The sequence below is a fragment of the Bidens hawaiensis genome, unplaced genomic scaffold (assembly GCF_021521415.1).
Source record: "Bidens hawaiensis isolate Kalapana, Puna unplaced genomic scaffold, B.hawaiensis_p1.1 tig00009513_1, whole genome shotgun sequence".
NCBI lineage: Eukaryota > Viridiplantae > Streptophyta > Magnoliopsida > Asterales > Asteraceae > Bidens > Bidens hawaiensis.
Window position 1 is genome coordinate 630,430 of NW_027491706.1, and position 13,533 is coordinate 643,962.

General features: G+C 33.1%; 1 protein-coding gene across 1 annotated transcript; it reads left to right on the plus strand.

The window, feature by feature from the left end:
* Positions 1–1,212: 1,212 nt before the first annotated feature.
* On the plus strand, positions 1,213–12,845 carry LOC143532625 (pyrophosphate-energized vacuolar membrane proton pump-like). Its single transcript, XM_077027627.1, has 8 exons — positions 1,213–1,387; positions 5,930–6,504; positions 7,878–8,245; positions 9,142–9,228; positions 10,048–10,378; positions 11,166–11,576; positions 11,636–11,695; positions 12,520–12,845. Exons 1-8 carry the CDS (start codon positions 1,213–1,215, stop codon positions 12,724–12,726), a joined length of 2,214 nt encoding a protein of 737 aa, XP_076883742.1. The 3' UTR covers positions 12,727–12,845.
* Positions 12,846–13,533: the final 688 nt, after the last annotated feature.

Consider the following 13,533-nt stretch of genomic DNA (forward strand, 5'->3'; position numbering starts at 1 on the left):
CAAATTCAAATTAAATAATTCAGTAATAAACTTGGCTCATTTATGAGTTAAATCAATAAGTTTAAAATGAATATAACAATTCTCATAAAGTCCTGATTTTTTTATATGAACCTCGAGTTGAAACACTACATGAATTTCAGTCAAATTCAAATTGAGCAATACAATACCAAATTTGATTCATTCTAAGAGTTAATAATTAAATTAAACATGAATATAATAATTGACATAAAGTCTTCAGTTTAATTCTATTTCAGCTTTGCATATATACAATTACCTATAGAAAATATAACGAAATGTTTATATAAGTTTACAACCCAAAAAAATAGTTCAATTGAAGGGAGAAAGGGTTTGAAATATGATGTTGTTTTAACATTACTTGATTAAACAGTCAAGAAGGAAGTTGACAATAATAGAGGGGTGAGAGATTAGGGTTTGAATGTTATGAAATGGTTTATTGGCATTTATTTAATTTTTAATTTTATTTTTGAATTATTTAATTGTGAAGAAAATCTAACAAGGCTTGATATATATAGAAATAAAAGGGATTAACCAATAAGAAAAGGCCAAATCCAATTTTTTTAATAGAATATATAGATGTTTTATAGAATTTATGAAATTAATCATATTTAATATAATTAAAAACAAAAATTACAATGGTTAAAGGGTTTTCAAAGTGTTTTAACTCTTTCAGTCAATTTTAATTAATTAAACATTCATTGTTTTTATTAGTTAATTAACATACATATGAAAAGAATTTTGACTTGGCTTAGTGGTAAGATTCGGATTTCTTACATGCAATACGTAGTATAATAATAATAATAATAATAATTCAAGTGAATTACATGGGATATGTAAATGAATATATGATTTTGATTATGAATGAACATGCAATACTACAAGGGTGGTGAAAAATATAATTGCATAAATGATCACATGATTGAAAAGTGAATTACGAGTAAGTTCAAATTAACGAATGTCACATAAATACATGAAACAAAACTTGAGATTAATTAATAACATTATAAAAATTATATAGATAAATAAAAACAAAACCAAAAACTTAAAACAGGTTTGAAAATTAACGAATGTTACATTTACGACAAATGATAACTTGATAAAAAGAAAAGTTATTACAGGGGCAGAGAATTGTAGTTGTTGCTTTGCCTTGGGTGAAACAGCGGACCATGTGTTACTTCTTGTTATGTTGCTTCCATGGTATGGCAAAACATTAGTTTGTGGTCAAGCAGTGGTGGTAAAGTCGTTGGTCAGGTGGTTGTGGTTATTGTATTAGTGGTGCCGACGATGGTGATGGCGACGGTGGTGGTCAGGTGGTGGCGACAGTGTTGGCGGTGCTGGTCATGTGGCAGTGACAGTGTTGGCGGTGCTGGTCATGTGACAGTGGTATTGGTTGTCAGATGGTGTTATCTAGAGAGTAGGGTGAAATAAGAATGATATGATATGAAAAAAAAAGTAGATAGTGAGAATGAATGATTTTGATGGAATGAAATTCTTTGTGTAATAGTTGATTCTATTCCATCATAGCAACTAAACACCCATTCTTTCATTCTCTCACAATAATTCATTCCGTCCTCATATCATTCTTTCATACTAAATAGTACCTAATAATTTGAAAGATGGAGTAACCGTTGCTAAAAAATCCGTCCTCATATTATTATATAATTCATTCCGTCCTCTAATCATTATATAATTGTGTTTAAAGATTAAGTATACACATTGTTTTTAACAAAAATACGAATAATTTTTTTCAAAAAAAAAATAAAAATTCAGGCCTAGCGGGGTGTTGGGCCTGTGGCCGTCGACCACCCCGCCACACCCATGGGCCGGCCCTGTTTGATGGATTCATAAGATATAAATAATGATAAATAAATTTATAATTCATAAATATATAAAACCTCATTAAATACAACATTTAAAGTTATATTTGTAACTTTGTTAATAATTATATAAATAGTAATAGTATTAAAATTAAATAGCTTATTAAGTGTAAATTATAATTTTGGAAATTGTTGATGTGGAATACTATATGAATAGTTAGTTAAATGTCATGTAGAAACTATGTATTGCTTTAATATAGTAGTTAGATGTTCGTTTGATGGAATGGAATTCTTTATGTAATAGCTGATTCCATTCCATCAGAGCAACTAAAAACCCATTTTTTAATTCTCTCACAATAATTCATTCCATCATCCTATCATTCATTCATACAAAATACTACCTAATAATTGAAAGATAGAGTAACTGCTGCTAAAAAATCCCCCCCCCCCCACCCACACACTCACTCACTCCATATATGCATGAGGGTTTATACAACCCGTCCGATAATACTAATAGTTGATAGATGAAAATGGTCAAACGGGTCATACGACGAGTTATAATGACACATAAAACGCGTTGTATGTGTTATATTCGTCAAATCATACATGATATATAATTCCATAGAATGATAATCAGCGAATAATGTAACACCGCACACCAATAACAGTCCCACTTAAGACAAAAGAAAAAAAATAAAATAGAAAAACAGAGGGATCAAATTTAGTTAAGGAAGTTTTCACAACTATAGTTTGGTTTCCTTATAATACCAAAACGGAGATGATCGGGCGGGGGCCAATGATCTATATTAACCATTAACAAAAAAAGAAAAGTTAATAAAATATGGGAGTGAATGTAAAACCATTACATTAATAGGGCTATCTGCTATGGTGGGAGGTTTTGAAGCCCTTCCATAGTGTCACGTCATCGCCTCATAAAAAACGGGGCTTCGAAGCCCGCCCTGCTATGGTTTAATGCCCCTTAGGCGCCCCCTATATATATATACATATATATATACATAGGATTAGGTTCATTTCAGAAGTGTTTCTTATTGCGAGAAGTGCGAGAAATAACTCCAACCAATCACTTTTTTTCGTTTATTTTGTCATTTATTTAATGAAAAAGGTGTTATAGTAAAATGCACATTTATTCATATTTGGTAGGTCATAATGTATGAAGAGGTTACAAGTAATTTGTTTTATATTTTTGAAAATATAGTTAAATCAACCTATATTGAATTCTTGTTTTTTTATTTTATCATATTCAATTTTGTTGTTTATAAATATTATTTTTTTATTCTCATACTTTGATATTCATACCTTTATCCAGATAGTGGTTCTTAAATTCAATAGCACCAACATATTTACACACTATATAAATGAGCATACACATGAACAAATTTACATATAAAAAATTCAAAATACCACATATATAGTACATATATGAACCTACACGGTACATAAATGAACCTACACACGATAAAAATTACACATATACAATTCAAAATACCACCTATTAATATATGAGCATACATAATAATAGATGAACCTACATAGTACATAAATGAACATACGTACGATAAAAATTACACATACATAATTCGAAATATACTAGATACATAGTACATGTATGAACCTACACACAATAAAAAATACACATACACAATTTGAAATACCATATACACCGTACATATACGAACCTACACAATACAAAATAAACTTCTTTTTTATTGCATTAAACTATATATAATAAATAATGTATAATGATAATAACATGTACTTGTAAAATTTTCACATACCTAAATAGTACATATATAAACCTTACACGGGACAAAATAAATTATTTTTTTTTATTTTTCACATTAAACTAAATATAATAAATAATATGTTAACAGCTTACAATTTTAAAATTTTCACATACACATTCGTGATTCCACCTACATTATACATGAATATGCATGTGTATGCAATACATAATTAAATTTGTGTAGGCATTATATAATGGTTAACGCATTTGAAGAAATATGATTGAAGATATTATAGTATTTGATTAAAATTATATTTGTTTAGCATTAGTTTGATTAATAACATCAATTAGAAAATAACAATTAAAAAATTCATAGGTAACTTTCTATTAGTTAGTAATGATAACAAATAAATGCTATTAATTACTTAAGTTTCACTTTGAAAAGTCTAGAAAGCAAATACCAAACTACACTTTTTAATTAAAATATTGGTAGATTAATATTTTAATAATTACAAGTTTGCCATAACTTTTCTAATCCATTGATTACACATAATCAATAGTCCAGATTGATTTCTTGCACTTCTTGCTGTAACTTGACTTCTCGCATAATCCATCCCCTACACACACATATATATATATATGTGTGTGTGTGTGAGAAAGAGAGAGAGATGGAAAAAGGGAGGGCCCACCCCCACCTCTTCTATGCGGCCCTCTACCCTTTGCGCGCCCACCAACAACGCCCCGCGACGGTGTTCCGCATCCTTAAATAAATAAATATAATAAAAACCATGAAAACCCTCTCTCTCATCATTACCAAACTACCCTCTTTCTCTCTCTACCTCTCCACACAACACACACTTGTCTCTATATATCTCACACCACCTGAAAAAACCTTTCCACCTCCACCCATACCAATTCAAAACCCCTCTCTCACTCACTCTTCATCACCTTTTACGTCCGCATGGGGACGTCTACAATCCTCCCTGATCTCGCCACCGAGATCGTCATCCCGGCATGCACACTGGTTGGAATATTCTTCTCTCTCATCCAATGGCTTCTCGTCTCCAAAGTTAACCTCTCCGTTGATAAATCTAGAACTGTATCCATGAATTGAATGATGTGGATTGCTGTTGAAATTAATAATTAGTTAATGATATTATACTTTTTATGACATTAATTTGTAGGAGTGAGTTCATTTATTATTTACTATTTACTAATTAATTTATATACGATTTTAATTATTTTTATGTATTTTGAGAAAAAAAGACTGAACGATCCTAAGCTTGGCTCAAGTTCGTGTAGTACCTTAAACGAGCCAAAGCTCGGCTTGAGCCCTGCTTGTTTCTAGCTATTTTTCTAAAACTTGAGCTCAACTTGTGAGTTTGGGCTTGGTTCATTTATTATTTACTAATTAATTTATATAACTATTTATTTATTTTTATGTATTTTGAGAAAAAACATAAACGAGACTAAGCTTGGCTCAGGCTCGTGCAGTATCTTAAACGAGCCAAAGCTCGATTTGAGCTCGATTGTGGAAGATACATAGAAATGAGAATCGGGCTTGGCTCGAGCACAAACTAGCTCGGCTCGTTTCGAGAATTTTATGAATTCTATCTCGAGTAGCCCAAGCTTTGCACCCCTATTAATGTGTATATTTATCAAGTTGGTTTGACATGAAGTTTATGTTTTCTTCCTTAATTCTGTAATTATTATCATTTTTTTTTGTTAGTATTAGTGGCGCTTATTAATTTAGATTTTATTTGTATACTTGAATTTTGTAATATTTGAACATATAATTTTTTATTTTTCTTAATAAGTTCGATGATTATTAATTAATTTGCATATTAATCAAGTTTGTTTGACATGAAGTTTTTGTTTTCTTCCTTAATTCTGTAATTATTATTATTATTATTATTATTATTATTATTATTATTATTATTATTATTATTAATATTGTGGTGGTTATTAATTTAGATTGAATTTGTATACTTGAATTTGCAAAATTTCAACATATAATTTTTATTTATTTTTTAATCATTAAGTTTGATTGTAATAAGAGGAATTATACTGGTAGGGTCTAAAGAGGGTTACTGCTATCTTTTTTTTTTATTTTTTTTATTTGCTCTTTCATCTGCTGCTAAAATAATTTTCTTGTCACCGTAATTATTAATGTTATTATATTTTCGACATGAAGTTTATGTTTTCAATGCCTGAACAATTATTTTATGAAGTTTTTATCATAAAGTTTGATGTTAATGGGAACTCTGCAATAGTAGAACATATTCTTGAATAAATTGACAGGAACTGATTTTTTTTTATTTTCTAATTTTATATATTCTTCATATTGCAGGAGCAACATCTTTCTTATTTACAGAATACCAATATGTTGGCATTTTCATGATCGCATTCGCGGTCCTAATCTTCGTGTTTTTGGGATCCATTAACGGATTCAGCACGAGTTACCAACAATGCACATACGACCCGACCAAACAATGCAAACCGGCTCTTTTCACAGCCATATTCAGCACTGTTTCATTCATCCTCGGTGCCATAACGTCCGTAGTTTCTGGCTTCCTTGGAATGAAGATTGCCACATATGCAAATGCCAGAACCACACTCGAGGCACGAAAAGGGGTTGGAAAGGCGTTTATTGTTGCATTTCGGTCTGGTGCGGTTATGGGCTTCTTGTTGGCTGCAAATGGGCTGCTGGTGTTGTATGTGACTGTTAACGTTTTTAAGGTTTATTATGGGGATGATTGGGAAGGACTGTTTGAAGCTATTACTGGTTATGGGCTCGGTGGTTCTTCGATGGCTTTGTTCGGGAGAGTTGGTGGTGGGATTTATACTAAAGCTGCTGATGTTGGTGCTGATCTTGTAGGGAAGGTTGAAAGGAACATCCCGGAAGATGATCCTCGAAATCCTGCGGTAAATTTTTCATTTTTCACATATATTTGAGATTGGCGCATTAAGAACTTGAATCGGGTCGTGCTTAAACGAGCTCGAGCATAAAAATAAGCTTTTTTAAATTAACAAGGCTGAGCTTCAGTTATCGAGCTTGAGCTGGCTTGCGAGCCTAAGCAAAGCTATTATTTATAGTTCTTATTTAATATTCAATGTTTTAAATATAATTTTATATACCAACTGTTATGTATAAAATTATGATAAATAATATATATTATGTTATGTATAAAAGTTATAATCAAAATACATACCAAAAGTAACTGTAAATATATATAAATTTATAACTAATAAACGAGCCATAAAGCTACCAAGCCGAGCTCAATCTTGAGAAACTACCGATGAGCCAAGCTTGGGCTTTAGAAATAGAGCTTGAAACGAGGCGATCTCGGGCTTGAGCAATGAGCATTGGTAAGTTAAACGAGCCAAGCTTTAGAAATAGAGCTTGAAATGAGCTGAGCTCGAGGTCCAGTAAGTTAAACAACCTGGGCTCGAGCCTAGTCGAGCTCTAGCTTGGCTAGGATCGGCTCGTTTACACCCCTATGTTTAACGATTTAATTAGAGAAGTTATTATTATTTGAATAATACTTTGTTTTAACGAGATGTTTTATACATTAAGAATACAATTTGGGCGACTTATGAGTTGTTTGACCCATTTGACCCGTATCCTTTTTCGTCATTTTCCATCGACCCATTAGAGATGGAAAAAACAACCCAAATCAACCTGTTCAAAGCAAACGAGCCAAAAGTTTTTACATAGGTGATATCTAGGGGTGGCAAATGTGACCCATGGGTTGAATAGGTTGTAATAAAATGTATATAATAGGTCAGCATGGGTCAAGCTAAAAAAAATGATTAAAACGGGTCAAAACGGGTTGACATTTCTTGAGATTTTTTTTATGGAACGAAAAAAATGGAGGAAACTTTTTAGTTTTTTTACTTTTTTAGTTTTTTTACTTCTTTAGTTTTTATTTATATTTCGAGTTATTATTTTTTAATTATTTTTTTAAATTTTTTAATGAGGGGTTTTTGAATGGGTCAAAATGGGTTGAGATTTCAAAAACCCCTCACTAAAATATTCAAAAAAAATAATTAAAAAATCATAACTCGAAATATAAATCAAAAACTAAAAAAGTAAAATAACTAAAATGTTTCCTCCGTTTTTCTCGTTCCATAATAATTAAAAAAAAAAACTCAAGAAATGTCAACCCGTTTTGACCCATTTCAATCCTTTTCTTTTTTTAGTTTGATCCATTCAGACCCATTATATACATTTTATTACAACCCATTCAACTCATAAGTCACATTTGCCACCCCTAGTGATATCTGATGTACTGCAGGTTATTGCTGACAATGTCGGGGACATTGCGGGCATGGGATCCGATCTCTTCGGATCATATGCTGAGTCATCATGCGCAGCACTCGTTGTGGCTTCCATTTCTTCATTTGGAAACAACCATGACTTCACTTCAATGATGTATCCTCTGCTGATTAGTTCAGTTGGCATACTTGTTTGTTTGTTAACTACATTGTATGCCACTGATATTTCTGAAGTCAAAACCGTTAAGGAAATCGAGCCAGCGTTGAAAAACCAACTTATCATTTCGACTGCTTTGATGACGATTGGTATCGCACTCGTTAGTTGGATTGCGGTTCCTTATTCTTTCACTATCTTCAATTTTGGAGTTCAGAAAGAAGTTAAGAACTGGTAAGCTTGTAATCTCTCTAAAAACGAGGTGTGTTTGGGTTGACCTATTTAATAAACGGGTCATGTTTAGGTTGGCTTGTTATAAAAAGCTAGTTGTGTTCGGGTTGGCTTGTTCAGTAAACGGGCTGTGTTTGGGTTGACCTGTTTAACAAAAGGGTTGTGTTTGACTGTTATGTTTGGGTTGACTTTTTAAAAACGGGTTGAGTTCGGGTTGATTGTTAACCTGTTTAGGTTTGAAATTTGATTTTTGAAACTTTGTATATTTATAAATGATTTCAATAATATTTTGGTTTATCATATAAAAGAATTAATTTATTACCGAAATATTTTATTTATTTTTTTATATTATTTCTGGACTCTTCAAAGTCTTTGCAAACATTTTTGGGTTAAATAAAAATAAAAACTTTGGTAATAAATCAATTAATTTGATAATATCTTTGATATAAATGAAATTATCATTTATTAATATGAAAAATTTTGGAGTAATTTACCTTGGGTTTGGTTGAAATGTTCAGATTCGGGTTAAACTAGTCGTGTTCGGGTTGATTGACCCGAATTTATATTTATGTTCGGGTTAGTAGGCATGTTCATCGCTTCGGATATCGTTTATTCGGTTTTAAATTTTGTTTGGCCCTAATCGAAAACTGAACCGATCCGGTTCTTATTTGATTTATTCGATTGAATTTGGTTCGGTTACCCAAATATGCAAAATTTGTAAAACCAAGTCGAATAAAAAACCGAGTTCACAACTTGGTTCGGTTTTTCCGGCTATGGATACGTTTCGATTTTTTTATACGAATAAAATATTGTTCGTGTTCGGGTTCCACAATTCAACCCGCCAACTGGCATGGTTGACTTTTATCCACAGTTGTAAACTCACTGAGTTGACTTTGCAGGCAGTTGTTCTTATGTGTTGCTGTTGGTTTATGGTCTGGCCTTATAATAGGATTTGTAACCGAGTACTACACTAGCAACGCTTACAGGTATGATATACGAGTTAACTACACAAATGGTCCGTGTGGTTTGGGTACTAACTTTAAGTTGCATGTTTAGGGTAGTAGTTTTAATTTTTGTACCGAGTTTCAGTATTAACACTAAATTTTGTTGACTTTTTTGTTAAGTTGGATAAAATGGCTAAAATACCGTTGAACATCAAACACAAAAAAAATTAGAAAAAGCACATTATTTTCTTTCCCACCAAAATTTATGTGTTTTTTCATTTTTTTTTGGTTTATTAATGTTCAAGGGTATTTTGGTCATTTTTTCTAGACTTAAAGAAAATGTCTTGGAACATTAGAAAACAAAAGAACTAAAAACTCAGTATCTTTCACCAAAAGAAATTTACGTGTTTTTTTTTGTTTTTCTTTTGTGTATTAATGTTCATAGGTATTTTGGTCATTTTATCTAAACTTAACAAAAAAAGTCTAGAATGTTAAAAAAACAAAAAGAATAAATAAATAAATAAAATAAACAAAAAAAAATATTCAACACACGAAATTTATGTGAATTTAAAAATTTGTTTTCTTGTGTATTAATGTTAAAGGGTATTTTGATCATGTCTTCTAGACTTAACAGAAAAATTAACAAATGTTAGTGTTAATGCCTAAACTTGTTACAAAATTAAAACCACGGATCCCAAATGTGCAACTTTTCAAAGTTAGTATCCGAAAGACCAAACCTGTTACTTTTCCCAAACCACAGGGACCATGTGCTTAATTAACTTTATTTATACTCTTTTTTAACTTTAATATTCTTTTTAATTTATTTTGTAACTTTTTAAAATTTTTTGTTATATCTTTTAGCCCTGTTCAAGATGTTGCTGATTCATGCCGAACCGGAGCTGCTACAAATGTCATTTTCGGTCTTGCATTGGGATATAAATCAGTTATTATTCCTATATTTCCAATAGCAATAAGTATTTTTGTGAGTTTTAGCTTTGCTGCAATGTATGGCATTGCTGTAGCCGCCCTCGGGATGCTGAGCACCATTGCTACTGGGCTGGCCATTGATGCATACGGGCCCATTAGTGACAATGCTGGCGGCATTGCTGAGATGGCGGGGATGAGCCACCGGATTCGTGAGAGAACCGATGCTCTTGATGCTGCTGGAAACACGACTGCTGCTATCGGAAAGGTACATTCGCCAAATACGATCATAATGTTAGTAATATTCTAACAGTAGTTTAGGTTGTTGAATAATATGATTTAAGAGGTTTTATGCATTAAAAGTTAACTTTGGTTGACTTTTGATTTTACCAGTTTGACTTATTTCTTTTTAAGCTGAATTTGGATTTTTCTAGTTGCCTGTTCGAAGTAGAACATAACATTGGTCAAATGGGTGGGTCTGGTTGGCTAATGTTAGTGTGTTTATTAAGACCACAATGCTAATATTATTTTAGTTATAGCCTAACTTATTGAATAAGCTTTAGTTAGGAGGTTTTATGCAGAAAAAAAATATTATTGGTTGACTTTTGATTTTGACTCATTTGACTCGTTCTTTTTAAGCTGAAATTTTGAAGTTTCCTCGTGACCCCTTAGAAGTAGAATCAAACTGTTCCAAATACAGAATTTAAAATTTCCAACTCCAGAAACACTTTTTGTCCAAAGTTTTTGTTTTTTAAATATATAATTAGTTTCTCAAATATGATTACAAATTATATTATTTCAGTAATTAATCTATAAGATCTTTAATATTGAAATGATTTATGCTTGGGAGGTTTTTGGGCTGGTTGACTTATTTGACTCGTTTCCTTTCAAGTTAATTTTTTGTTTATTTTACCTGATGTATGAGGATTTATGTGTAGACAGTTTTCAGACAATTTGACCTGTTAGAAACAAAAACGACATAAATCAACCTGTTCATAACCAAATGGGTCAAAATTCCCATCTCTAAACCGAGTCTTTTCCGCTCCTATTTTCAGGGTTTTGCTATCGGGTCCGCAGCCTTGGTCTCCCTCGCTCTATTCGGTGCATTCGTGAGCCGGGCCGAAATCACAACCGTAGACGTACTAACCCCAAAAGTCTTCATCGGGCTAATCGTGGGGGCCATGCTTCCGTACTGGTTCTCAGCCATGACAATGAAGAGTGTCGGGAAAGCCGCTCTTAAAATGGTTGAAGAAGTTAGAAGACAACTCAACAGCATCCCGGGCCTCATGGAGGGGACCGCAAAGCCTGATTATGCGACATGTGTCAAGATCTCAACAGATGCATCCATTAAAGAGATGATCCCGCCTGGCGCGCTTGTTATGCTCACTCCACTTATTGTTGGGATTTTCTTTGGCGTCGAGACGCTTTCGGGTGTTCTTGCGGGGTCTCTGGTGTCGGGTGTACAGGTGGTTTTAAAATGTTTAAATCTTTTTTGTGTTAAATGATTGAGCTTTGTATAATGCAGATTGCTATTTCTGCTTCGAACACTGGTGGTGCGTGGGACAACGCGAAGAAATATATCGAGGTATAATTATCTGAGCCAAGCTGGCTCGTTTAACTTTGAGTCCGATCGCAGCTTGTAAATAAACGAGCAGGGGTTAGGGGTATATATGCATGGGTGGGTTTTTGGCTCAAAGCGAACAAAACTAAAAATTCGGTTTTTGCGTTTTTGAAATGTTTGGTTTCTGTGTTTGATTTACACAATGAGTTCTGTTCGGTTTTCTCGATTTTACCATTTGGGCTTAAATTTTCATGCCAGATAAATGGCCCAAAATAGTGAAATTGGGAGTGAAAGTTTTTTTAATTAATGAATTGATTATTATACATTTAAACCTAATATTTATGTGCCACACTATCTATTAATTTCTTATTAATTACTTAAAACAGGTTTATTTATTTATTTATATATTTTTTCGGTTTTTAGTTGCTAGCAAAACTGAAACTTAAAACCAAACCATCGGTTTTGTATTGGTTTCAGTTATTTCAGTTCAGTTACGTTGATTATTCCGGTTACAGTTTGGTTATATCGGTTTGTTGACTCACTCGTTTGGCTCGCTCAAAAGCCAAGTTTTATAGGCAAAAATCCATGAGCCTTTTTTGTTGTTAAATATATTATATGTGCAAGAAATACAGTATTTTCAAAATTAAATGAGCTGGCTCGAGCTAAAATTTCAGCTCGTTAAGAGTTTTCGAACCGAGCTGGCTTGTTTAACTTGAGCCCAAGCCCAAGCCCAAGCCCAAGCCCAAGCCCAAGCTCGAGCTGAAGTGGCCTTGACTTGTTAAGCAGCCTTACTTTGGACGTGTTATTTATTAATCTAACCATTATGGTTCAAATCTTTACACCTTCAGGCTGGTGCTTCTGAGCATGCAAGGACACTTGGTCCAAAAGGATCCGACCCACACAAGGCAGCCGTGATTGGTGACACCGTTGGGGACCCACTAAAGGACACATCTGGCCCGTCTTTGAACATACTCATCAAGCTCATGGCTGTTGAATCGCTTGTGTTTGCTCCGTTTTTTGCCACCCATGGAGGCCTTCTCTTTAAGACTTTCTAGACTTTATGAACATAAGGAAAATGTGAATGAAAACTTTACTGATTTTCTAGATCTTTGAATACATGTTTGTGCTTTATGCTTCTAAAAGGTTAAAGGTTTATGAGAAATTAGAAAATTTTCCTGACATGGGTTGATGAGTGACTAATGATATAATGATGATGATAGATAGTCAAATCTAATGCAGAGTGGCTAATGGTAGGCAACAATCTTGATAAAAATCAGACTTAGGGTCTTGTTCGCCTAAAACAGTAAGCTCGTCTCGCAAAGTATAGTGGTTCGCATATAGTAAGGCTCGCATACCTAGGTGTGCGAGTGTGAACCAGTCATGTATGTGAGTGAGAACCCGTCATTTTTGCGAGTGCGAACCAGCTATGTATGTGAGTGTGAACTAGTCATGCTTAAGTGTTTTCTTTAGTTCGTGGTATTGATAGTTTTGTCATGTGAATATTGTATAGTAGTTTAGTTGTTCAAGACGTGAGAAGTTTAACCAGTCAAGGACATGTCATGTGAGTTCTAGACCCCTTCTCCTTGAATGTTTTGGGGCTGGTTTGCATACGTATGCGTGTCATGTGTAATCATAAAGGAAATGTTTTGTGTAAAAGCAATCAGTCTATGAGTTAGTCTAGGCCCCTTGTATGGGCACAGTTCAGGCTCTTGTATGAGCATAGCAACGCCTTTGTGGCGAGTGTCGGTAATTGAAATTTCATATGTGAGTGACCTCGGTCATATCACAGTCAAGAAGGCGTGTATGATTGACAATTAGATATTGATTTGATTTAGACATGGTAAAGGAAGGTTATGCTATGC